This window comes from Notamacropus eugenii, chromosome 5 (assembly GCF_028372415.1).
Source record: "Notamacropus eugenii isolate mMacEug1 chromosome 5, mMacEug1.pri_v2, whole genome shotgun sequence".
NCBI classification, from domain to species: Eukaryota; Metazoa; Chordata; class Mammalia; order Diprotodontia; family Macropodidae; genus Notamacropus; species Notamacropus eugenii.
Genome location: NC_092876.1, coordinates 405,586,002 through 405,613,379, shown reverse-complemented (window position 1 = coordinate 405,613,379; position 27,378 = coordinate 405,586,002). Strand labels below are relative to the sequence as shown.

Genomic DNA, 27,378 nt, shown 5'->3' with positions numbered 1-27,378 from the left:
ACTCTGCATCGTACAGGGTTACACCGAATGGCACCCATGAAATAATGTGCTTTACCTTGTGTCCGCAGCGTACCAAAATCTAACATTTCAGTTGAGGAATAAATTCCAGGAGCTTGAGGAAAAAAAGATAATGATTATATTTATTTTGTAAAAGCAACATGTATTTAAAACCTAGACTGCAGTTTTTTACAAACCTGTGGTAACTTCAACTTCAACAGGAAGAATGATAAATTCTGTGCTGTCTGAAGCATTGGTTTTTATTCTGATGAAGGCTGTGTGATTGTCTGCTTCTCTAGATGAAAAACTGGCTCTCATCACTCCCTTTGTTTCATAGGGTGGGATTTCCTGATACAACAAACATAGAGTGATGTAAACATAAAACAGCAAAGTCCTAGAAAACATTGGTATTTCAAACGGATAATATTTAACATCAATATAAAGTCGAGACAAAGAAACTAAATGGTCTTTAAAGAGTATAATTAGTGGCAAAATAAAATCACAAGGTGATAACACATCTACAAAATAATTTTTTTTAGTATGTTAGCATTTAGGTATTTAAATTCAGATTTGGAGCTTTTAGTACAATAGAAACTTGAAACATTATAATAGTATATGAGCAGCATCTTGGGTGTGGGGGATGCAAAATAGATCTGGAGAGAAAAAGCACAAGGAAGGAGGGAAGGGAATGGGGGGACAGACAGAGAGGAGAAAGGGGAGGGAGGGTGGGAAGGAAGGAAGACAGAGACAAGAGACGATGCCAGAAACAGCAGCAGAGAAAGAGATGGACTTCTCTTCAAACAATAAAACTTAATCTGCATTTAACCTACTTTTTTCAATAAAGATCACTTTCAACAACAACTTTGAAGAGTTTAACACACAATAAAGTTCTTCAGCACTTTACTGAGGCTCTCAGCACACACCATTCTGTTACAGTTTGGTACAGTTCAGAGGTCTGCACCTGACTGGCCAATATATGCAGGATTCCTTGCCCAGTGTATTTATGCTTAAACTGGGGTTTCTGGTGCTTCTGTTCAAGCTGATTAGAACCCCTAACAGCTTCTACAAATAAAATTCTGCCCCTGGAAGTTCTGAATCAGGGGTCTGAAGAACTTTGAGGTACCCTTCAACTCTATGATCCAAAGTAAAAATCAGTCATATATTTTAGTTAGGTATTATTAGTCCTTAACTGACTTTCTAGATCTCTCTCACATTTAATAAGAGGAGGAAAAAAAATCAATACAGTTTAATCAGATAACACTTAGGAGTAAAGTATATTATTACTTACCCATAGTTTTCTAGTACCACCTTGTTGACCTGTTGGAAGCTCCAGGTGGAGATCACCACCACTTGAATACATTTCTACTACCTATGAGAAGAAATGAAATCTACATTAACATTCGCCTTTAGTAGAAGAGAAAAATTAAGTCTGATACACTAATTACCTTGATAGCAGACAGAAATTCAGTAAAAGATATGGACTGTTATTAAGTTAAAACTATCACAACTATGTAAAAAGCACTGTATTCTTGATATTCAAAGTATCATAATTTAAAAAGATAAGCCTAGAAACATGTACCCCAATGTTCTCAGAATCAGAATGAACAAAATTTATTCACCATGTAACTTCAATACTGATAAGTGTTAAGTATGTAAAAAGTATAAATCAATAAGAAATGAAATGCTTTAGTGGATCAGAAATATTGTTCCTGGATATAGCTTTATTTTTGTCATTTTTCATTTTATTTTCACTTCCAAGTTCTTTTTTTCCTCTCCCCACCTCCCCGCTCATTTAGAAAGCAAGAAAAAAAAGAACCTATTACAAATATGTATACTCATGCAAAAAAAATTTCCTCACGAGCCATATTTCAGAAAAAGAAGGAAAAAAGGAAACTATGCTCCAATCAGCATTTTAAGCCTATAAGTTCTTTGTATCAATGTGGACAGAATGTTTCATCAGGAGTTGGAATTGTGACTGGTCTTTGCATTGCTCAGAGTTACTAAGTCTTTCAAAGCTGATTATTTTTATAATCATTATAATCATATAATTATTTTATTTTTTACATTTTTGTAATATTTATATTATCTCTATTATTGAACAAATTATTCTTCTGGTGTTGATCACTTCACTCTGTGTTATTTCCCATAAATCTTCCCAGGTTTTTCTGAAACCACTCCTTCATCACTTTTTTACAGCACAATAGTATTTCATCGTATTCATACACAATAACTTGTTCAGCCATAACCCAACTGATAGGCATTTCTTCAGTGAGAGAGTGAGTGAGAGAGAGAGAGACAGACATAGACGTAGAAGAGAGACAGATGGAGAGAGACAGCAAGAGAATGAGTATTCTGTTTTTAATTTTTTTATACACAGGAATCGTTTCCCTCTTTCTTTGCTCTCTTTGGGTTATTGATCTAGTAGTGGTATCATTGGATCAAAAAATATGTATAGTTTAATAGATTTTTGGGAATAGTTCCAAATTACTTTCCAGAATGGTGAGATTTGTTGACAATTCCATCAACAGTACATTAGAATGCCTTTTTACCCACATTCCTGTCAGCATTAATCATTTTCCTTTTTTTGTCATCTTAGCCAATCTGATGGGTATGAGATGGTACTTCAGAGTTATTTTAATTTGCATTTCTCTAATTAGTAATGATTTAGGCATTTTTTATATGGTTATTAATGACTTGGATTTTTTCCTTTGAAAAATGGCAATTGATATCTTTGATTCGTTATTAAATTTGACTCAGTTTGCAATATATTTTAAAAACAAGACCTTGGATCAGAGAAAAATGCTCCTCTCCTACTCTCCTGCTTGATTTTTGTGATACACTGCTGCAATTTCCTTCCTGAATTTTTGTTTTTGCATTGATATTCATTAGGAAATTTGGTCTGTAGTCTTCTTTTTCTGTTTTGATTTTCGCTGGTTTAGGTAAAAAAGAATATATTTGTTTCATAGGAGGAATTTAATAGAACTTCTTCGTTAGCTATTTTTAAAAAGCTTAAACTTTAAAAAGTTTAAAGTTTAAAAAATTATATTGCAATTAATTATTCTTAAAGGTCTGGTAGAATTCCCTTATAAATCCATCTGATCCTGGGGCTTCTTTCTTACAGAGTTCATTGATGGCTTGCTCAATTAAATTTTCTATGATAGGACTACTTACATATTTTATTTCTTGTTTTGTTAATATGGGTAATTTATATTTTTTGAAAATATTCATCCATCTCATTCCGATAGTCAGTTTTGTTGGTATACAGCTGGGCAAAATAGCTCCTAATAATTACCTTTATTTCATCTTCATTGGGTGTGAATTCACCCCATTTTTGAGGCTAGTAATTTGGTTTTCTTTTGGTTTCCATTTGCTGCCCTTTCAGCGTCATCTATAAAAGTTCTCCAGATAATTTAGCCTGACTTGGGTCCCATGTCAAACTTTCTGTAGGATTGTTTTCCCTTCAGTTCTCCTTTTCTGTGTTTTGTGAAGCAGTATTGTTTGCAATCATGTTGTCTTATCTTAATCTTATCCAATTCTTGGATAGAATTTTACAAATGAGATTTATGTTAAATTGTGCTGCCATGTTTCTTTGGTTAAGGAAATTAAATGTTTACTGACTGAAGTGATTTCTGGTCCTATTTGCTCTTATAATGGGGACAATTTTAAACCTGTTGAACTTACTCTAAAAAATGGTCAGGATAGCTTTACTTCAATTCATCTTCCATTTTTTGAGTCAACAGTAGTTTGCAGCTGCTGCTGTAATCATAAGCAATGTCTTTTCCTCCTCTTTTCCCCCCCTTTGGGGACGTGACAAAGTAGTGATGAGGAACTTCAATTATCCGGACATCTACAATAGATGCTCTCTCCCTTCCAAAAGCAGAACCTCTGACAGCTTTTGGATTTGTCTCAGTGATCATTTCATCCTTCTGAAAAGTAGAGGAACCAATATTTCTTTCTCTAATAGAGAGAAAGAACTTGTTGCTTTGATGGGAATGAGAGGAACCTCAGGGGAAGGGGCTCCTCTCTCCTTAAGAATGTGATGCGTATCTCGGATTATTAGGAAAGCAGATTTCACAAAATGGTTCAGAGGAAGGCCAGGATCCTATAGAGTAAAATACTACAAGGGAAATGAGCCCAGAAACAATGCAAGATGCACAAGGATGAAATTCTAAAAGGAAAACTATGGGATTTGTCGGAAAATACCAATGTGAATGTAAAGAAGAGGGAGGCGCCTTACAGCTGATTATAAAAGATGACTATAAGAGCCTGATTCAATAAAGAAGTGTTAAGAATGCCAAAACTGAAAATGAACTGATGCTGGTGAGAATAAATAGGGAAGCCCAAAGACAATATGCTTTAGGTGGATGGGACAATTACATGTGACTGTAACAGAAGAGGGACAGCTGCTCAATTCTAACTGTTTCAATTTTCTCTGCCAAGAATGACCTTTTCACTAGAAATGACAAAATAAAAATGATAACTAGGGAGTTGATACTTGAGAAAGATGAGACAGTGAGAAAATATCCAGCTCCCACAGCACCTGGCTGAGATTAACTACATCCTCAGGTCTTAAAATAATTGGTGGATGTGATTTTTAAGACTGTCAGAGATATGTCAAAAATTCTGGAAACTGGAGAAATACCAGAAGACTGGAGAAGAGAAAAATGTCCTCACTTTCAAATAAAACTGTCCTAAACTATGGCCAGTGCACTTGACTCTGATTCCTAGAAAAATACTAGAACTGATCATTAAAGCTCAGTGTCCAAAAAGCCAACACAGTTTCATCAAGAGATGGAGATAAGATTAACCTAATCACCTTTCCTAACAAGAGCACAAAGATCCCAAATGGGGGGAATGTTAACGCTGTGGCTTTTTTAGACTTTAAAAGCAAAGTTTTGGATAAAGTATCTCATAATATTCTTGTGGAGAAGCTGGAGAGATATGGATTAGATGATAATGTAATCAGAAGAATCTATAACATGGATGTCTGGACTAAAAGAGTTGTTAATGGTTCAATACCAATGTGGCAAGATGTCTCTAGTGGAGTTCCTCAGGGATCTGTGTTCAGTCTAGTGCCATTTAACAATTTTATTAATGACTTGAATAAAAGTATACCAAATAGATGGTATGCATCAAATTTTCAAATGACCCAAAACTGAGGAGAATAAACACAGAGAGATGAAAGAGTCAGGATTCAAATGGATTTTGATAGGCTAGAGTATTAGATTGAAGAAGAAATTCAATAGGGATAAAAGTAAAGTCTAGCACTTGGATACAAAAACCATATTTGAAAACAGAATATGGAAGAAGTATACTGAGACATAAGCTTTCTGAAAAAGATCTGTAGGTTTAAGTGGACTATAAGCCTAATTTAAGTTTAGTAGTGTGATGTGGTGGCCAAAACAAGATAATGTAATCTTTAGGTCATGTTAAGAAAGCCATAACTTCCAAGAATAAGAAGATGACAGTAAGTCCCATTATACTTTGTCCTTGTCAGATTTCAAATGGAGTACTGTGTCTCATTTTGTGCCCTTTAGAGGAGTCATAATCCATGATATATGAGGATCAGTCAACAGAACTGGGCATGTTTAGCTGTTTAGCTTAGAAAAGAGGTAGTGGGGACATGATAGCTATCTTCATGTATTTGTAGGTTTTTCAAGCAGAATTTAGAAGAACACCTGCTAGGTATGTTACAGAGTGGGTTCTTTTTGTCTGTGGATTGAACTAGATGGATTAGACTGAGATCTCTTTCATTTCTGAAATTCTAAGCTTCTGTTAATTTTTAGCTTAATTCTAACTAGGTGGTAAATTGACTATGCAGAGGTATAATTATGAAATGATTCTGACTTTAGTAATAAGTCTTTTAAGATACTGTCAATTTCAATTTTTCTGCTATTATGTGGTGTTCATCATATCCAACACCTTCTAGCTTTCCTTGAATAAAGTATTCATGATATACAAGTATGAGGCTTCTAAGTAATACACAAACATTAAAAATATTATTTCTTATTGATAACACAAGAAGGAAAGCTACAACACAATGCATTATATTCCATAAACTTACCCTAACTTAAGTCACTGTATATCAAGCTATAAACTGGCAGGATACATTCTTTTGGGAAGTGGGGGGAAGAGAAAGGAGGAAATAAGAATTTATTAAGTACCTACTACTACGTTAGGCACTTTTTACCTTATTTGATCCTCACAACAGCCTGAGGTAGGTGCTATTATTATCCTCATTTTACAGTTGTGGAAACTGAAGCAGAAAGAGGTAAATGACTTGCACAGGATCATACAACTAGTAAGTGTCTGAGATCAGATTTGAATTCAGGTCTCCCTTATTCCAGGACTAGTGCTGTATCCACTATGCCAAATAGCTGCCTAGGTGAAACTGTACACAGAATTTATTTATTCTCTGCCACAGAAGCTGGCACATAAATGTCAAGTATTTTCATGGTATCCTTTTTGATTGTTTTTATAATAAGCACTGTAAGTGAAATGACTAAGAGTCCCATGAGATAAAATCTATTTCTTCTTTTGGGGGGCACAATGAAACCAACTTTGCTAACTCCTTCATTCACTTCTCCAAGGAGAATTTCTGACCAGTCCTTCCACTTGGCTAAAATTTCTTGGGTATTTTGATTTCATTAATAGTGATAATAACAAATATTCATTTTAGTTTGGTTCTTCTATTAGTGTGTCAATTTGTTGAATGTTGGACAAAAATCTCACAATTAGAATAGTAATGATACAAATTTTAGTGACTTTATAGAAAGTATAAAATTCAAGCGTCCCCAGGTTCTTGTTATTTAATCCACTGAAGTATAATGGTAAAGTCTAAACACAACAATTTATATCTTATTATGCACAATAGAAAGCCCCCTGGTTTTCAAGGAGACGCGGTCATTTCTGATCTGAAGGAAAATTACTTTGTCAGTAGTCCACAGGATGGACTAGAGGGTAGAAGCTTCCATGTAGCAGACTGTTACAATAATCCAGGATTAAGGTGGTGAGGGACCTGAGGATAAGCTCATAGCTATATGAGAGGGAAAAAAAGAGTTAAATGCCAAAGATATTGTGGAGCAAGCAGCAGCAAGATCTGATAAATGACTGGATCTGTGGGGTGAAGAAGAATAAGGAATTGAGGGTGATGCAGAGGTAGGTGACTGAGAGGATGGTGGTACCTTCACAGAAACACAGAATGGAATCAATTAAACATGCAGAGGGATTGGCCTTGGCAATGAGAAGGACTGCCTCTGTAAGACTAGGGGAGGAGAAAAGGGGTAATAAAATCAAGGAGGTCTGAGGTAGAGACAATGGAAAAAGTGTGAGTCTTAGATAAATGACCTCAATTTTCTCAATAAAAGAAAGAGACAAGGCCCTCAGGAGATATGGAAAATTTGAAGAGGGAAGGTTTAGAATAGCTTTAGTGGGGAGAGATATGGAATCAATTGGGCAGGAATAAAATGATTGCTGTACTGCAGTGAGGCCCCAGTTAAAAGTGGCCCTAGAACAAAGCTAATTTTGTAACTAATGCTGCAGAGATGAGTAAATAAAATGAAATTATCAACCAGCATAAACAACATTATTGAGCTCTAGAAAAGACCTATACAACATACAGCTCACAGGCCACTTGGGGCCTGCCAAAGCAGCCTGGGTTAGGTATGTTGGGCATGCCTGTTTTACATCCTCTACATTTTTCATGGCTGCCCAAAATCTTTTCATGACTTGTGGGCTGAATGTTGCGCAGGCCTGCGTTAGGAACCCCCTCCCCCCATTCCCCAAAATAAGTAGTATATAACTCTGAAACAACTGCAGGCAGTGACTCAATGGATAAAAAATGGATTTTCCACTAAGATTTTATCAACAAGTAGAAGAAATAAAGCAAGAGATATATAAGCTCTGGAGGAAGGTACTGGAAGGAGACTAAACAGCTTAGAAGTGAAGGTAAGTGAAGGTAATAAACCTTAGTAATGTAACAGACTCTGAAAATAAAAACAGAAGGACAGAAACCAGTGACTACATGAGAGCAAAAAATATTAGAAAATGAAAAGGCTAAAAATAAAATATGTGATATCAAAATCAAATACCTGGAAAACAGGTTAGGGTTAGATAATTTAAGAATCACTGGACTCCATGAAAACCATGATAAAAAAAAAAGCTTAGACATTATATTTCAAATAAATCAAAAAACTGCCAAGATCCATTAGAACTAAGGGGTAAAATGAGGATAGAAAGTATCCATTAATCAATTCCTAAAGGAAAGCCCCATAGGAAAAGTCCCAGAAAAATTATATTCCAAACCCAGAGCTTACATATCAACTAAATATTGCTGAAAATATACAGAAAGAAGCAGTTCAAACATCAATGAACCACAGTTAGGATTACATAAGATATGGAATCTCTATGAAAATTGAAAGGAGATCTTGGAATACAGTATTTCAAAATGCAAAAGATAAAAATGTACAACTAAGATTAGCTTATTCTGAAAAGTTTAAGTATAATCCAACAGAGAAAAGAGTAGGCTTTTGATGGAATGAGTACATTCAAGCATTTCTGATGAAAAGATTAGAACTGAGAAAGACCTCAGAAATGCAAACACAAGACTCAAAACCTAAAAAGGTAAATTTACTTGATCAATTTAAAGGTGCTAAATGATGATAAGGAAAAAAAACAAACAAAAAAAACCAACCCCAAACAAGAAATGTCCCTTTAAAACTCTAATTCCTTCAAAGAGTATGAAAAAGTTAAATAACAAAACAGAGGTGGGTATAACAACAGACTGGTTCTGTTCTTAGGGTTTTAAGAAAGGAAAGAAAAGGGAAGGTAAAAGGAATGTCAGTATAGAAAAGAAGGAATGAGGTGGTGGAACTTACTCTTTCTTATAATGAGGTTATTTTAATTCAAATTTTAATTTAACTCAACATTTTAATTCAAATAACTTTGAAAGAGTTAAGAACTCTGATCAATTCAATGACCAATCATGTCTCCAGAGGACAGGTGATGAAGCATGTTATCTACATTCTGATGGAAGGTTGAGGAACTCAAGGTACAGAAAGTGGCAAACATCTTTTTGAAAAGGGCCATTATGTGGATTCTATTTGCTTGACTATACTTATTGATTACAAGGGATTCCACCCCTCTTCCGTTCTCTAGATTTCAATTGAGAGAGAAGTTTGGTGAATAGGGTAGTTAGCAATAATACTGCTAAGAAAAAAAGGCAAGGGAACAAAAAGAAAATCAGAAGGAAGCACAGGTAAGTAGAATAATTTTGAAAACAACATGTGGAATTGCTATATACTTTTTTTTTAAAAGCAAGAATATGAAACGGAGAGTCTCAGTTTCTATATAATCCTCTCTTGGTGTTCTGCTGTGTGCAGGCAGATCTGCTATCAATTGTTTTGAAAAGGCAAATTTGTTCCAACTTGACTGATATATTAGGGAACAGTCTGAACAAATTCAAATTTTGTTTGATTATATGCAATTTTGTTTGAGATAACACAGAATAGATAGCACAGAAAACAGCATTACTTCATAACAAATGATTATAAGCTATAACCCTCTGATGCCTGCTTCCACAAGCAAACTTCAGGTCTTGTTCCTGTTAAAGTGCCCTGTTTATTGTGTCTCTCCTGGCATAGGAGCTGTAGGTGGTTGAGGGCTAGTCTGACCCTCCCACAGGCCCCTATCTTCCACCAAAGCTCCAGAAGTTCAAAGTTCAGTTGACCAACCAAGCCCCAAGTCATTAGACTTTGACAGGCCAGGCTCTGTGGGAACTAGGGTGCAGGCTAAGCAGCAACCTGAGGTCAAGGGCACTGTCACCATTTACAGTAGTGTTAATATATTTCTTAATCATATAACATGTATAATACTATGTTACCATTTTTATTAGGTTCCTTTTTTTCTTTGTCATTGCTGATGTTCCTAAGGGTTGTGTCCCTAGCCTGTGACTTCCATTGTGTTATTTTACCTAATGGAACGATTTTTAGGAATGTGTATGTCAAATGATAGCAGAACTGACTATATGTGGAAATGCTCTTTTCTGGTGTTTAAGTTTTGGGAAAAAATTAAATAAAAAAAGAAAATGAAGGGAAATAAAGGCAAAATAGCAACATGAATGTTTTGAGCAAGTTTACAGAGGAGTCTATTGAAACTGGGACAACAATACATTACTGATTTTGATTTCTGCTATTTATGTTTTTGCTATTTCTGCTAAGTATGCAGATTAAAAATAATTCTTTTTTGCTTATATTTTCTTAAATTTGGGGGAATGTAAAACTGACCACAGTGTAGCATGATGTTGTTGCATCAAGCTGAAAATGTCTTACAGATAAATATTTTAAATTTTGATTTTATAAGGGCACCAGTCATCCTTTTCCATATCCTTTATACCATATGCTTTTGGAAAGTTTACTTTAAATCCACTAGATTAAACTTAACTCTTGCATAAAATATTAGTATAACTTGTACACTAAGTGAACAGTACCAAGGTAAATGAAAAGGAGAAGCATATTAGAATTTTAAGAAAATTACCTTGCCTTAGATGACATTTTGATAAGTAATGTGTTTGAGAAAAAAAAACCCCAAATGGCAGCTGGTATAACCAAGTAAGGTGATACTATTTATATATGCATATACATGTATGTATAAATATACATAAATAATGTACACATGTATGGTTGTATATATACACATATACAAACAGACAAGAGTACTGCAGATGCTTCCTTTTCATTATAGAGCTGGAATCAAGATCTGTGGTCAGAAGAATATATTTCATTGTTGCTGATTTTCCCTAACAGTGGGACAGTGGCAGTGGTAGGAAAGAGGAAAGAACATGAGCTCAGATATATGTAATATCACTCCTCCACTGCAGTGTGCAGCAGCTTATGCTGCATATTTTGGCAAAAGGGAACAACAAATCTTTCCCTCTGACTGCGGGCCTTTCTGAAAATAGCTGAGGGAAAAAATAACAGTTGTATGTAGGTGGAGTTTCTCTGAAGATCTGTTACAGAAGTTAGCCAGAACAAGAAGGATATTCTATTACCTAAGGAGGCAAAATGACATCAATTTATCATTAGGAATGACAGAAGAAGAAAAGATTTATCATATCTTCCTTGATTCGTTTATGTATTGTAAAAGATGTTGGCTACAATCATACTCTTCTTTGACAAGTGATGTTTATTTAATTAATGGAATTAAACTTCTTATTAAGTGCCTACTATGGGCTAGTCACTGTAGCATCCTCTGTCAGAATCTTCCTGTCAGTGTTGGGCAAGTTGGGAAAATCCTCCACAATTGATAACATGGAAAGCAATTCCTGTTTATTCGAGGTTATTCTTCATTATTCGTGGACTGAATATCTGATGTACCTTGTATTTTCCTTATTTCCTTTCTGACCATTTTGCTGCTTAGTATTACCTCTAGTACAGGGTTCTGTGTGGAGAAACAATATTTTAGCTCCAAAAACTGGTGGGTCAGATAATACTTATTATATAAGCAACCACATGTGGGAGGCTGTGAGCCTTGGCCCCACCAGATTAAACTGTAGGTTTTCCAAGACACTCAGAATTAAATCTCTAGATTTTAGTCAAACAGCTTTGCATATATATTGGGTCCTTGGAACTTATTCTAAGAGTTATCGATGTGCTGCTCTGCTTTGGTTAAAGAATTTCTGAAGTATCAATAGGAAGTACCAGTAAATCTCATGTTCATAGAGTACACAAAATGGAAGGCTAAAAGTATAGATGATAATGACCACAATAGTGTAAAAGTTAAAGGCTGTAGGACTGGTGTTTCACATGCGCTGAACTGGGGAAAGGGGTTACATTTAGTAAGGGAAATGGCTGGAGATAGTGGCAACTCCTGGACACGTCTGTTCTAGCACTGACTGAAGGAAAATGTAGTATACATTTTTCCACTGGCTATCCTTTTACTTCTAAGCACCAGTGAAAGATTACTGAAATAAGAAACTGGAATTATAACTTAATTACCAAAAACATACCCACAGCATCACAGTATCTTAGTCCTTTTCCCGTTTCCATTTGACTCCATTATCAGAGATGATTTGCTTACATTTATATTGGGATAGCAACAACTTCAGACATTAGCTTAGAAAGGAAGAAATCTTGTACGGTGAGAAACAGACCACTGTGAAACTATTTAAAGTATTTTACACTGCAGATCCCAGCAGTTTTAAAGTTGTTTCAGAAGTAAATTTAGGCCAAAGAGAGATCTACAAAAGCATTCTCCTTTCTTTTAATACATTTATAATGAAACATCTGGGCTGAGGAGAAGACACCAAATCCAAAGAAGATGAAAAGCAGTATTTTCAATACAAATAAATGCAGTCTTTAAAATACTACATTATCCCACTCCCCAATCTAGAAGTAACTCAGTTTTGGAGCAATTTCCTTAATCCTTCAGTAACTGAGTTTTCAAGTAATTTCTTTTATTTCTTTCTTCAGCAAGATCACATAAGTTATCAAGATGCACTTACCTGTAAAGGTTCACTGTGAGGATTGTGTATATTGATTATAGGCGAAAAACTGCTATTTACAGGAACTCTGGCCCCAATAAAGGGGCGCAATCTATATGGGTTTGGAACACCAACACCAAATACCTGTTTCAAAGGAGAAAAATAAAAGATGTATTTAAGCTGTGTCTCTATTACCTTAATTTACCTAAAACTGAGACTGAGAAGCAAACAGCATTATGGAGCGGAATAGAGAGCTAGTCTCTGAGTTCAAAAGACCGAGGCTCACACCCCTTTTCCAACACATATTATTTGTGTGACCCTATTGATCACTCTTTAATCACATATATATGATGTAGCAAACACATTTTCTGTATAATTATTTTTATTATATGGTTATTAAGAATTAAAAATACACTACCACATATGCACACAGTTGTTTACATATTGTCTCCCACCACCCACCTTAGAATGTGAACTTCTTGAGGGCAGGGATCTTATTTTTGCCTTTCTTTGGATTTCCAACCCTTAGCACAGTATATGGCACACAGTAAGGACTCAATAAATGCTGGCTGATGACTGACAGACACCAGGAGTTAATGGTATTGAAGTCAGAAAAATGAAACAAAAGGTGATTATCTCCAAACCCTTTTCACTTTCCCTTTGTTCAATTTCTAAGGTGTTTTCTAGAGTAAAGCAATTTATAACTAAATAGCTAGCCCAGTCCTAGGTGATGCTGTGGTCAGTCGCTACCTAGTCACTTACTAGAAAACAACCAGACAACTGTTCCTTAAGTTAAACTGAATCCATGTGGTTTTTGGTTTTGCTGTTCATAAGACAGACAAGCTCTTTCTTTAGTTTGTTCTCTATTAAACAAATATCTTAATGCCTACTATGCACGTAGCACTATGCTAAATGTTGACATATATGGTAGAATTAATGGAAGAAGTAACAGAATAAATCAATATACCAAAAAGTCTTGACTAAGCTCACACCACACTAGCCCACCATTGTGATTGTTTTATAAGCATACTTTGTTTTATCGTATTTCACAGATACTGTGTTTTTTTTTATGGATTGAAAGTTTGTGGTAATACTATTGGGTAAGTCTATCGGTGCCATTTTTCCAACAGCATATGCTCACATCATGTCTCTGTGTTACATTTTGGTCATTCTCACAATGTTTCAAACTTTTTCATTATAATATCTGTTATGGTGATCTGTGATCTTTGATGTTATCATTCTAATTATTTTAGAGCATCATGAACTAAGCCCATATAAGATGACGAACCTAATCAGTAAACGTTGTGTGTGTTCTGACTACTCCACCAACTGGCCATTTTCATTTCCTTGTTCTCTGTTTTTCTCTCCTTGGGCCTCCCCCATTCCCTAAGCCACAATAATGAAATTAGGGAAATTAATAATCCTACAATGTCCATTAACTGTTCAAGTGAAATGAAGAGTCAATCAATGAGGCAAACTTCATTGCTCTCTTATTTTACAAAACTGCCACAGCTACCCCAACCTTCATCAACCAACACCCTGATCAGTCAGCAGCCATCAACACAGAAGCAAGATTCTCCACCAGCAAAAAAATTTTGACTTGCTAAAGGTTCAGGTGATTTTTTTTTTGAAGTCTGATATGGACTTATTAGGAAATTTCTTAGTCATAGCAGAAAGCTGTACACAGAACAACTCAAAAATGTTTGGTTTCTAAAAAGCACTGAGGATGATGCTATAAAGAAAATGCTTTTTAGTATTTTTTAAATGATAAAGTACTTTTAAATTAAGGCATATACATTGTTTTTTAAGACATAATGTTATCACACACTTAATAAACTACAGTATAATGCAAATGTAACTTTTATATTCATTGGGAAACCAAAAAATTCACGTGACTCACTTTATTGTGATATTTGCTTTATTGTGGCAGTCTGATACTAGATCTGCTGTATCTCTGAGGCATGCTTGTATGCTCTTTTATAATATTAAATTTGAAACAGGAGACCTATCCTAAAAAATTTAAATGGAATTTTCCATCCCTAAAGTAAAACTGATTAGTATAATATAAGTTTTCATAAAGACAATGAGTATGAAGCAGAAAATATGAAAAATCTGCCACATATTTTGGGCACCCAAATTAAATATAAAAATTAATAATCAAGAAATTAAGAGCTTGGCTGGCCTTAAAGCCAACTGCTACAAACCTGAAAGAACAAGAGAAGGATCTATAAATTAAGGTTTTTATTTGTTTTAAAAAAGATAAACCATAAGTATCTTTCAAAAGTCCTTGCTAATATATTATCAAAGATTTAAAAATTTTTATTCATCTCTTTAGTTTTTTACGTTACTTTGGCTTCCAAATCTATTACTCACTCTTACTCTACCCAGAGAATTACCCATTGTAACAAAAAAAAAAAAAATAAAAGAGAAAAAAGCTTTGCAAAACTGCCATATCAATTATCTGAAAGTTAAGTGTAATGTTTCAAATCTATAATCTCTCAGTTCTGTAAAGAGGGAGAGAAGTATACTTATTTTCTCATTCTTTCAATTTTGGTTCACTTTAGTTGTTCTTTCAAGTTTGCAAGGTTATGAACAAATATATACATATATGTTATATGTACATATAACATATATGTTCCTCTGATTTTTTTTACTTATTCTTTTCTAAATCACATTCACCATTTCCTACATTGTGGTAATAATTCCTTTTCTATAATATACAACTACTGAGAAATTAACTAATGAATGGACATTAACTTTGATTTCTGCTCTCTGAACTCTGAAAAAGTATGACTTGTATAAAAATTAAGTTCTTAATTTCTCTCTTTTAAAAAAGTTTGTTAATGGAAATTTTCAGAAATATAAGTTTCCCTCTGAAGACTACGTCAGCTGCATTACAAAAATTTTGGCAAAGCAAGTCACAACTATAATTACCATTCACATAACTTATTGTTTCTATAATTTTTTTTGACCTATTCACTGTTGAGCATGTCAACAATTGTCATCCAGATCTACAGCTTTTCCCTTGACTTCCCTTTGTTAATTAAAAGTTTTATTGTACTTTGGTCTGACTGTTTAACACTCCTACTTTATCATTTCTTTATCGCTTCTCCGTGCAGATTGTGTACTGTTAAAAGGTAGCATGTCAGACTGAGAAATAGTTATAGTCTTTAATATTACCTTGCAAGGCCACTGTAAGTCTTTCAGATCCAAATTCTACAACTCTTTATTTAGTTTAATATATTTCTCTTTATCTTTGTTAGATTTGTTCAACTCTGGAGGGACATTAAAATGATCTATACTTATGTTAAAAATTGTGGTTTTTGAAATTTAGTTGGTTCTTTCTTTATGACTTTATAGTTACTATCCCATTCTGTGTTATGCTTAGCATTTGATATTGATTCATTATCTATGGTTCCCTTAAGCTTAATCTAATTTTCATTATTTCATCATTTAATTTCTTTCTATTTTGAATTTGCATTTTGGCTTTGTCTTCAATTTCTGTTTTTTTTTTTAAATTCACCTGAACAGTAAATGTTGCTCTTATCTCATTTTCATTTTTTTTAAATCAAAAGAATTTTAAATTCAATTTTATTTTATGTCCATATTCCATCTCCCTCCTCACCCACTGAGAAGTCAAGAAAAATAGAACCTGTTATGATTAAAAAAAAATTATTCATTAACCAGGCTCCAAGAAAGAAAAAAGCAAGAAAAATAAAAAAAATACTTCAATTTGCACCCAAAGTCCATTAATTCTGTCTTTGGAGGTGAGAACTCCAGGAGACACACACACACACAAGAAGTGAATGAACCCCTTTTTTATCATGAGCCCTTTGAAATTGTGGTTGATCACCATGTTGATGTACACTACATACTGTTCTCCTTCTTCTGCTCACTTCACTTTGCATCACTTCATGAATCTTCCCATCCAAAACCACCTCATTCCTCATTTCTTACAGCACAGTAGTATTCCATCACATCCATATATTTTAAGGCCCCAATTGATGAGTCCCTTTCCCCAATATCCTTTCCAGAACGTTATTTTCCCTTTTTGTCTTCTTAGCTAGTCTTATAGTTATTGGGTGGTTGTTTTAATTTGCATTTCTCTAATTATTAGTGATTTAGAGCAATTTTCTCCCTATATGGCTATTGATACCTTAGGTTTCTTCCTCTGAAAAATGTCAAATCATATCCTTTGACCATTTATCAGTTGAGTGGTGGCACGATTGTTATAAATTTCACCTAGTTCCCTATATATTTGAGAAGTGAGAGCTCTATCAGTAAAACTTGCTGCAAAAACTTTCCCCCATTCGAACTTTCCTGTTTTTCTTCTAATTTTGGCTGCAATGGTTTTGTTTGTACAAAAACTTTTACTTTTGTATAATCAATATTATCCATTTTATTTCCTATGAACCTCTTTCTATGTTTTTGGCCATTACTATTAGCCTATATGACCTTTTACGTCTACATCAAATATCCGTTTATGTCTAAATCAAATCAAATATTTATCTTTGTATACAGTGTGAGAAGTAGTTCTATACCTAGCCTCTCCCAGGATTCTTTTCAGTTTTCCCAACAGTTATTATCAAATACTGAGTCTTTGCCCCAACAACTAAGCTCTTTGGGTTTATCCAACATCAGGTTAATGTACTTACGTGTTTCTGAATATTGTATAGCTAATTTCTTCCACTGCCTAACCTCTTTCTTACCCAGTACCAAACTGTTTTGATGATTATAGCTTTGTAGTACAGTCTGAGATATGGTATTACCTGACCCTCTTACTTCCCTTTGCCCCCCTGCTTGACTCCCTTAATATTCTTGATTTTTTTGTTCCTCTAGATGAATTTTGTTATGATTTTTTAATGAAATATTTTTATAAAGTAACTATGTGCTAGCTTGGTATGTCACTGAATAAGTAAATTAATGTAGGTGGTGTTGTTATTTTTATTACATTGGCTGAGTCTACCTGTGAGCTATTAATATTTCTCCAGTTATTTAGAGTTGTCTTTATTTATGTGAAGTGCTTTGTAACTGGGTTCATTCACTTCTTGTGTATATCTCTGCAAGTAGACACTCAAATATTTTCTATCATGATTTTAAATGGAATTTCTCTGTCTCTTCCTACTTGGTTTTATTGATAACATACAGAAATGCTGAATATTTGCATGGGTTTATTTTATATTCTGAAACTTTCCTAGAGTTGTTAGTTGTTTCAATTAATTTTTTCAATTGACCCTCCATAAGACACCCATTACTACTCCCAAAATTATTTAAGAGGTGCACTGGGATCTCTTTGTGTCCCTTTGATTACTTTTTCTTTTCTTGGCACTGGAATGTTCCCAAGAATGCTGCTGCTTCTACCACGGTGGGGTACTCTTGAGTAGTCCTCATCTCGGTGTCCTTAGACTTATTTACCTTCTTAAACTGCCCTGAGCTGTAAAAATGACTCACTGTGACTTTTCCTTGGATTTTTTTAAAATCAGAATTCCATCTGATACCTTTTCTTGGTTAGTGCATAAGTGGGAGAGTTACATAAAAATTCTGATTCTCACTGACATCTTGACTCTACCCCTCCTCATTTTCATTTTATTAAGTGCTTTTATTTTTAAATTCTCTCTAGGACCATCAATTTTATTTTTTCTTTCCTTTACTTGGAGCAAATCTTTATTATGTATTGCTTGCTTTTCCTTTTAAGTATTTTTTTAATCATGATGTTATATTCAAAGTTATCTTTTTTTCATGAGTGATTCCTTTTGGTCTTCTTTATGTTCTCTTCTGTGCATTCAAAAACACGTTCCAATGACCTTTCTTTCATACTCCAATTTTTTTTAAGGTAAACATTACCCTAAGTATCTCTCTCTCTTACCACTCCACTCCCTTTCCAACTGAGAAAAAATTAAAAGAAAACCTTTGTGACAAATGTGCAAAATCAAGCAAAACAAATTTCCACAGTGGCCTTGACCAAAAAAGGCAGTCATTGTTTTGAAATGGGTTTCCTGTATAGACCAGATTTTTGGGTTTTCTTAACTCAGCCTGTCCCTTATTTTAGTTTATTTGATATTTTAGTGCATTCACATTTGACAATATCATTAGGCCTGTGTTTTCATCCATTTGTTTATTTTCCAATGATTTTAAATGTTATTTATGAGAAATAAAAGTTATATATTTTTTGAAGAAATATCTATCAAAGAAAGGTATCTTACCACTTTCAAATCTTAAAATAATTCATCTGAATAAGTATAAGTAAGAGTTATGAGTTTGGAAGATTTTCTGGAAAACAAATATGAAAATTTTTTTATCTGATTGTTCTTACCTGGTACGTAAATACCCCATGATTAGATGTGTTAATAAATAAAGTGTTTTCTACATTTCCCACTACTCTGGCAAGAAAAACTACATCAAATGATGTATTTCCTCCTGGAAGAATTTTCTGGAAAAAAAAAACACAACAACAATAAAATGAAGCCAAATCATGGGAGGAAATTACTAAAACACAGTTACTTACTTATGAAAAGACTATATAAATATAGTTTATAGTCTAAGTTTTCTAAAATGTGATACTTCTCCTTTGTCTTCTCTTTTTCTAGAAGACTTCTTATTTGACTACCCAGGTCCAGAGTTCATCTCTTCCTGTTTCCAGGAATGAGGTGGGACCAAAGGATCTTGGTCTTTTCCCCTCCTTTTAGCATGTAAGCACTGGACCATCACCCATCTTTTATGAAGTACTAAAACCTGCTTATTTTAAATCCCTCTTCTTTTGCCCTTGTCTACACTGTTTAGAATCGCCCAGTGTTGGAGTTCTTTGGTACACAATCTGTTTCCTTCTGGTTTGCTGTAAGATGTTCTTTTTGTTTACGGGACTCTGGAACTTGGTGATCACAGTTTTCAAGCAGTCAAAATTGGGAAACTTGGACTTTTCCTCTAGTGAAGTATTGGGGGGATTAAAGTGTACTTATCCTATGATTCTAATACTTTCAAACAATTTTCTTTCATGATTCCTTGAAAATAGTTTTCAGGTTTTTTTCTTTTATCATTCTTAATTGAGCGACCAATGAATATGAAATTTTCTCTGTCATATTTGTCACGTAGATTATTTGTTTAAATTCTATAGACTTCATATGCTAGGTGGCACCATGTATGACAAGTGCTGTGACTGGAGTCAGGAGGAACTGAGTTTAAACTCAGCCTCAGACACACACCTGCTGCAGATAAGTCTTTTAATGTTTGCCTCAATTTCCTCATCTGTTGTGAGGATCAAATGGAATAATATTTATAAAGCACTTAGCACAATGCCTGGCACATATTAAGTGCTAAAAAATGTATTTTGCCCTAATTTTGCTATCTTCTAACAGCTCAATTAATTATTTCACTGAAATTTTCAATTCTGTTTCCTATGTTGTCATTACTGAAAATACTGTAAATAAAGTAGTATCCTTGACATAAAATTATGATAAAATGCTACATGAATTCCCTATAATTCCTAAGTTAAACAATTATAAGTCATTTTGTAAATAAGTAAAAGTTATTAACACACACAAATACACAAATATACACTAAATGTTTGAAATGCAGGTGTTATCCTGATATTCCCTCTAAATAAATGCTCTTCAGGATTCAACTTTATTTACTTATTATAAACCAAAACATTTCCATTTTGGTATTCTTTACCGGTATTTGGTATTCTCAAATTTCTTCAAGGAATCCTTTTGAGTTTCTTTTACTGTTTTCAGTTACTAGTTGCTTTCAAAAATGTATACACACACTACTCCACTTACTGACCACAATGATACCACAGAATCATAATCGAATCATATTCTTTCCATTTATTTTTTTTAAAAATAATGTTAATAGTAGCAATCACTTAAACAATAGTTCAGATGTTAACTGAAAAATTCTCACAAATGCTAATGATTAGCTTTGTTGCTGAAATTACTGGAAGATGTAAAGGAAATTTCTTCTGAATTTTATTATAAATTGATATGGGATTACTTCTACACTGAACTAGTCATTTTCTGGACATTAAGATACAACAGATTTCACATTTGGAGGCTATTACTTGGGGTTTAACATGTTCAGTACTTCTTGACTTTCTTCTGATACATAGATATGCCTATTTTTACAAGCCTTTGGTCTCTCAGTTGTTAGTCCTAGAACTATGTTTGACAACACACACACACACACACACACACACACATACACACACGCGCACACACACACACACTCACTCACATAGCTATCCTCCCCACACCTACTTTTGCATTGGAACTATTGAGTATTAAAGTACATGTTGATTTATTTTGATACAATTTAATTAATTAATTCTACAGATTTTTTTCTACCTTTCCTCAGCTGGTTGCAACAGACATTAGTGCATTAATTGTGATTATTTTCAAAGTGGTCTTGCAAAGCTCATCATGAGCACTGTAAAGTAAGATGGCCAAATTGTACAAGAATCAATGCTTTTCTTGCTTTCGTTCCTTATAAGGAACACAAAAGCTGAAGCTGGACAGTTTTGAATGGCAGCTCTGCTACTTACTAGCTACCTGACTTAGGTCAGTCAGCCTCTGAGTCTCAATTTCCTCATCTATAAATGAGTACTGGATAAAATGACCTGAAACGCTTCTTCCAATTCTAAATCTATGATTCAAGAGATCAATTAGTGTTATCTATTTGTTATGATTTCATGTTCGAACCTAAGCACTTCTATTAACCTAAAGATCAGTTCACCTAACTATAAAAGTGATTGCAACTGAGATTTTTGAAAGCTTTAAACTTTGGATGATAAGAAACTAATCTATTTAAGATGAAAATACAATCAATTAAAAATGGAAATGCCAAAATTTAAGTCATAAATAAAAGTCTGACAGTCATTAACGTGATTCTACTCAAGATGGCAATGTTTTAGGGTAAATAAAACCATCAGCATTGAAAGAAAGACTTAGGGAACTTGGGTACTGAGACAAAAATAATCCTAGGATTAGGTTTAAAACATTCTTGAACATTTTAACAGACTCTCATTGAAGTAAAACTAAATTATTCACCAATAAAACCACAACACAAGTTTCAACTTAAGTAAATATTTACAACAGAAAAACTCACCCTATTTTGAAAAAATGATGCATGAAAATGTGATGTTGTAGCGGATATTGATACTAACGTAATAGTTTCTTCAGAACTAGGATTATGAAGGTAAACTTTTTCCATTTTTGGCATCCCAACTGGTCTGTTTAAAAAAATAAGAAACAGGGCAAAGGTTTCACAAATTTTTCCCAAATACAAATAGTATCATTGAACTCTTCTATTTTAATTTGACCTTCAAATCCAATATATGCCTCCCTCCCCCTAGAATGTCATCCCTTGTTTTACAACAAAACAGAGAAAAAAATGCAGTTTAGTAAAAACCCCACAACAAATCTGACAATTTATGCAACACTGCACATGCATAGCTCCATTTCTTCAAAGAGATGGAGGTACATTTTCATTTCTTCTTTAGGGTTTACATTATAATAATTAATTACACAGCATTTAAGTTAGCTTTGTTTTTTTTGCTTTATTTCCTCCCCCTTGTTATTCTTTCCATTTACACTGTTGTAGTCTTCGTGTATACTATCTTGTTGGTTCTGCTTATTTCACTTTGTATTAGATCATACAAATCTTCCCATACATACCTAAGTGATTTCTATTCTTCATTTCTTATGATGCAATAACATTTAACTGCATTCATGTAACGTAATTTCTTTAGTACAATTAAGAGAACTCTACTTTATTTCCAGTTCTTTGCTACCACAAAATGTACTGCTATGAGTATTTTTATGTATATCTTTTTTTTTCTTTGACTTCCTTAGGATTCAGAAATAACATTGGGATCTTTGGGTCAAAGAGTACTGATATTCTAATTATCTTCTTAGCATATTTCCAAATTTTTTTCCCAAATGGTTAATTCAATTCATAGTCTGATTAACCACGTTTTATGGTGCATATATATATATATATACACACCCTATCTTCAACACTGACAATTCCCATCTCTTTTTTATCTTTGCCAGTTTACTGGGTATGAGGTTAAAACTCAGATGTTTTGCTTTGCATTTCTCTTATTTTAGTGATTTATCATATGGTTATTATTAGTTTGCATTTCTTCCTTTTTCACATTTTGATTTAATTTAGTATTTATTTTTAACATTCTTTTCTTTTTACATCTTGAGTTCCAAATTTTCTCTTTCCCACTCTTTCCCCAACCACTGTAAAAGCAAGCAAAATGATATCAATCCTACATATGAAATTATGCAAAACATATTTCCATATTAGACATATTAGGAAAAAGCAAGAAAAATGAAGAAAGTGAGAAAAATACACTTGTTTGCTATCAGAGCTCATCGGTTCTCTCTTTGGAGGTAGATAGCATCTTTTTCATCAAGAGTTCTTTGGACTGTCTTGGATCACTGTATTAAAAGAATTGTGAAAAGTGTATGAACCAAACTGACTTCACTTTGTAAAACTATTTTGAGATCTAAGTTTCATTTTCCTGTAAATTCCACCTGCTTGCTAATCGTGGGAATTGAGTGATATGAAAGTCCACCTGCTTGCTCTCTCAACTCCCAAAATTTGTTCATCCCTAATCTTTCCTCAAATTAGTAATCAGATGATCTGATCTTGTATTTTGGTTTATATCCTGCTGTTTTCTTTCAATGCATAAAAATCTATCTCCCCCTGAACTCTAGGTATAGTGTCAAGGAGAGGAGGCCTGGTCCCAATTTGTTCTGCAGTTGGCATGCACTGTATAATAAACTGATACAGTTAGAAATTTGAACCTTTGTTTCCTAAATTATTTCAGATTTTATCTGTCATAGTACTGATAAAAGTAGTCAAATCTTAAACAGCTGATCATTATTACAACATTGTTTTTACTGTACACAATAATCTCCCAGTTCTTCTCACTTCAATTTGTATCAGTTCATAAAGGTGTTCTCATGTTTTTCTCCTGAAATCAACCCCCTTATCATTCTTTTAACACAACAGCATTCCATCACAATCATATGCCACAATTTGTCTAGGCATTCCCCAGTTGATGAGCAATTTCTGATTCTTTGCCTCTATAGAAAGAGCTCCTATAAATATTTTGGTGCATATAGTTATTTTCCTTTTTATTTGATCTCTATGAGGTGCAGACCTAGCAGTGGGATTGCTGGATCAAAGCACATGAACAGTTTTGTAGCCCTTTGGGCTTAGTTCATAATTATTCTCCAGAATGGTAATAATAATAATAACTATGACCAGTTGACAATCCCACCACCAGTCTGTTAATGCACTTAATGTCCCTCATTCCTCCAGCACGTCATTTCTGATAGGTGTGAGGTGGTACCTGAGAGTTCTTTTAACTTGCCTTTCTCCAATCAATAGTGATTTCGAGTATACTTATATGACTATAAATAGCTTTGATTTCTTCTGAAAACTGCCTATTCATATCCTCTGCCCATTTACAAATGGGAAACAGCTCTTATTTTTATAAATCTGATTCAGTTCCATATACATTTGAGAAGTGAGGTCTTTATTAGAGAAATTTGTCTTAAAATTTTTTGATATTGCTTCATTATCTAGGGTGCCTTTTAGCAAAATGTAGTTTGCCTGATTATCTCTTTTTAGATCTGTTTTTGATTTTGCTTTGTCTGAGATCATGATTGCTGCCACTGCCTTTTTTATTTCAGTTTATACTAGAATATTAAATTCTACACTAGCCCTTTAACTCTGTGCGTGTCCTGTTTCAAGTTATAAGTATCATCCTCTGTGAAGGTAGGGGAATTTGAAGATCTTCCCTGCCCCTTAATAGGCCCATGTGACCTATTTTGAGCTTGCCCAGCCCACAGCCTGAGGTACATGGAGCAGGGTGGTGGAAGGAGCTTGCTGAATGGGTGGAACAGGAAGGGTGGAGCAGGAAGAGAGAGTGAGGCAGAGCAGAGAGAAAGCAGAAAGAGAAGAGCAGCTACTGTGAGTGAGAGAGGGAGTGATTTTGTCTAAGGGAGCTTATTGTGGGGAGGTCTAATGGAGAGAAAACTTGGGAATGGCTATGTTCCCTGCACTGATAATGTGTATAGATTTCTTTGTTACTATGATGAATTTGGCTTTCTGGTATCTGAATAAATGTCTTGGTTTTGTCTTTGAGGAAGAGAGTTTATATTTTCCGAAGTTACCCAGGAAATATGCATGCATATTCATAGTAGCTGCTGTGGGTATCACATTGGTGTTACATCCTCCCATATAGGAATATGAACAGTTTATCTTTATAGAATTCTCTATGATTATTCTTTCATGTTTACCTTTTTATGCTTCTTTTGAGTCTTATGTTTGAATGTCAAATTTTCTTCTCAGCTCTGGTCTTTTCATCAGGAATGCTTGAAAGTCCTCTACTTCATTAAATATCCATTTTTCCCCCTGAAAGATTACACTTATTTTTTCTGAGTAGATCACTCTTGGTTGTAATCTTAGCTCCTATAGCCTTCCACACTGTGTGTGTGTGTGTGTGTGTGTGTGTGTGTGTGTGTGTGTGTGTGTATGTTTTGTCCTCTGTACTCAAAGAGGACCATGGCATCAGGGAGGCGATGACATGACTTACAACTGACTTTATGAGTGAGGAAGGGCTGTGCAATGGCACCAGCTTCACTTTCTCTGCCAGAGCCATCTGGGTGCAGTGGCCAGATATTGAGCAGGACAATTAGAGATAACCCAGGATGCAGTGTGAGAGTTGGCCCTTTTGAGTTAAGGTCTTTCCAAGTGCTCACTTTGAGTGAGGCAATGCCCATTTAGTGAACAGGCTTCTTTAAGAAGTGAATCAAGGGATGGTCCCTTTAATAATAATTAAAAAAATCAACCCTTCATTCTTTTAATATGGAATATGCTAAATCTTGTGTTATCCTGTCTATAACTTCCCAAAATTTTTTTAGTTGCTTGAAGTATTTTCTCCTTGACCTAGGAGTTCTGGAATTTGGGTATACTATTCCTGTGAGTTTTCATTTTGGGATCTTCTTCAGTGATCAGTGAATTTGTTCAGTTTCTCTTTTACCTTCTAGATCTAAGATATTAGGGTATTTTTCTCTTATATTTCACATTTTCTTCTATTTTTTCTTTCTTTTGACTTTATTTTATTATTTCTTGATGCCTCATGGAGTCATTAGCTTCCACTTGCCCAATTCTAATTTTTATGGAATAATTTTCGTCAGTGAGTTTTAATTCTTTTTTCCATTTGGTCAATTTTCAAGGAATTTTTTTTTTCAGTGAATTTTTATGCCTCTGATTTTTAAGGTATTATTTTCTTCAGTATTTTTTTATACCTCTTTTACCAAGCTATTAATTCTCTTTCCAAATATTCTTGCATCACGCTCATTCCCCTCCCGCCCCCATTTTTTCCTTTACCACTCATTTCTTTCTTTAATTTTTCTAGGCATTCTTGTTGGACTTGGGTTCAATTAGCATTGCTCTTTGAGGCTTTGCTTACAGCTGTTTTCACACTGTGTCTTCTGAGTTTATGTCTTAGTCTTCCCTGACACCATGGTATCTTTTTATGGTCAAGTTCTTTTTGTTGCTGTTTGCTTATTTTTCTAGCCTATTTCTTGACTTTGAACTTTATGTTAAAGTTAGGCTCTGCCTCTGGTACTGAGGAGGCACTGTCCCAATCCTCAGTCTTTTTAGTGCTACTATCTACAGGATAATTTTGGGGGTCTGCAAGTCTTCAGTGCTTCCAAAGTGTTGTGGTCACTGTTCTCCTGGTCTCCTAAGATCTAACCTTACCTAGAAAGGGCCCCTGCACCTCTGCAGCTGCAAGTGTCAGTGCTCCTTTACTGTGACCAGGGCCTCTGCTCTTCTTCAGTCACAAGTGCTAGTATTACTGTTTGCTCTGGAACTATGACTAGGGTCCCTGCTCCGCCCTGGAACTATGCATAACCCAGAACTGTGTATTGGCAAAAGAGATGTCAATCAGTGCCAGCTGCTAGGTACCTACTACCAGCAAAGGGTACCCTGTAATCTCTTTCTAACCAATTGTCCGACCACTTACTGTCTGGGCTGAGAGGTCCTACAGCTGTGGCTGCTGTCAAAGCCATCTCTTTGCATTTCTTCTTAAGAATTTTTTTGTTCATATAGCTATTTGGTCTTATTTGTTATCAATTTGCTTCTTCCTGAGAACTGTTTATGTATATAATCTGACCACATGCCTACAGGGAAATGGCTTTTGTTCCTATATATTTATTTGTTATTTATATTTATGCTAGTTTCTTATATATCTTAGTTATTTATCTGCAATATTTGATATAAAATTTTTAGTCACCAGCTTCCTTTCTCATTTTATTTGCATTGTGCTTTTTAATTTTATCTACTGCAGTTGCGTCTATCCTTTGTCTGCTTATAGTCTATCTCCACAGACATCACTGAAAAAAATACCTGATCTAGTTTTTCTCTATTTTTTTTTTTTTATGGTGTAACCTTCAATATTCAGGTCATGTAACCATTTTGAGTTTATTGCAGTATATGGTACAACATGGAAATGTTGAAATCTAAAATCTGCCAGACTTCTTTCTAGTTTCCCCAATAGTTCTAATCAAATAGAGGGCTTCTTTTCCAAATTACCTATATTCTCAAAATTATTTTAAAGTGAGAGATTCATTTTAACAGTTAGTGATTCTTCCTTTTCTGACCAGATCTGCATTTTTGTTTAATCAGTACAAGTTTTGATAGCCACTATTTTATAGTATAATCAATTTCTATTTCTTAAGAGGTTATCTTCAAATATATTTAGATATCTATATATTTAATTGATTAATGTTATTATAAATTTATTCTCAAACCCAACACTGGCAATTTAACAAAAAAACTCGATAAGCAGGAGCCTCTAAGGTACCTTCCAGATTTAAATC

At 34.3% G+C, this 27,378-nt stretch overlaps 1 protein-coding gene across 3 annotated transcripts in view; it reads right to left on the bottom strand.

The window, feature by feature from the left end:
* TMEM131 (transmembrane protein 131) overlaps window positions 1-27,378 on the bottom strand; it is a 274,693-nt gene that overhangs the window by 59,315 nt on the left and 188,000 nt on the right. For all 3 annotated transcript variants that reach the window (XM_072614596.1, XM_072614595.1, XM_072614597.1), the window contains 6 exons: window positions 21,575-21,698; window positions 18,789-18,905; window positions 12,497-12,619; window positions 1,286-1,366; window positions 195-345; window positions 56-112 (listed from right to left, as the gene is read on the bottom strand). In XM_072614596.1, coding sequence (XP_072470697.1) covers window positions 56-112; window positions 195-345; window positions 1,286-1,366; window positions 12,497-12,619; window positions 18,789-18,905; window positions 21,575-21,698 — 653 coding nt within the window. The remainder of the gene's footprint in view (window positions 1-55; window positions 113-194; window positions 346-1,285; window positions 1,367-12,496; window positions 12,620-18,788; window positions 18,906-21,574; window positions 21,699-27,378) is intronic.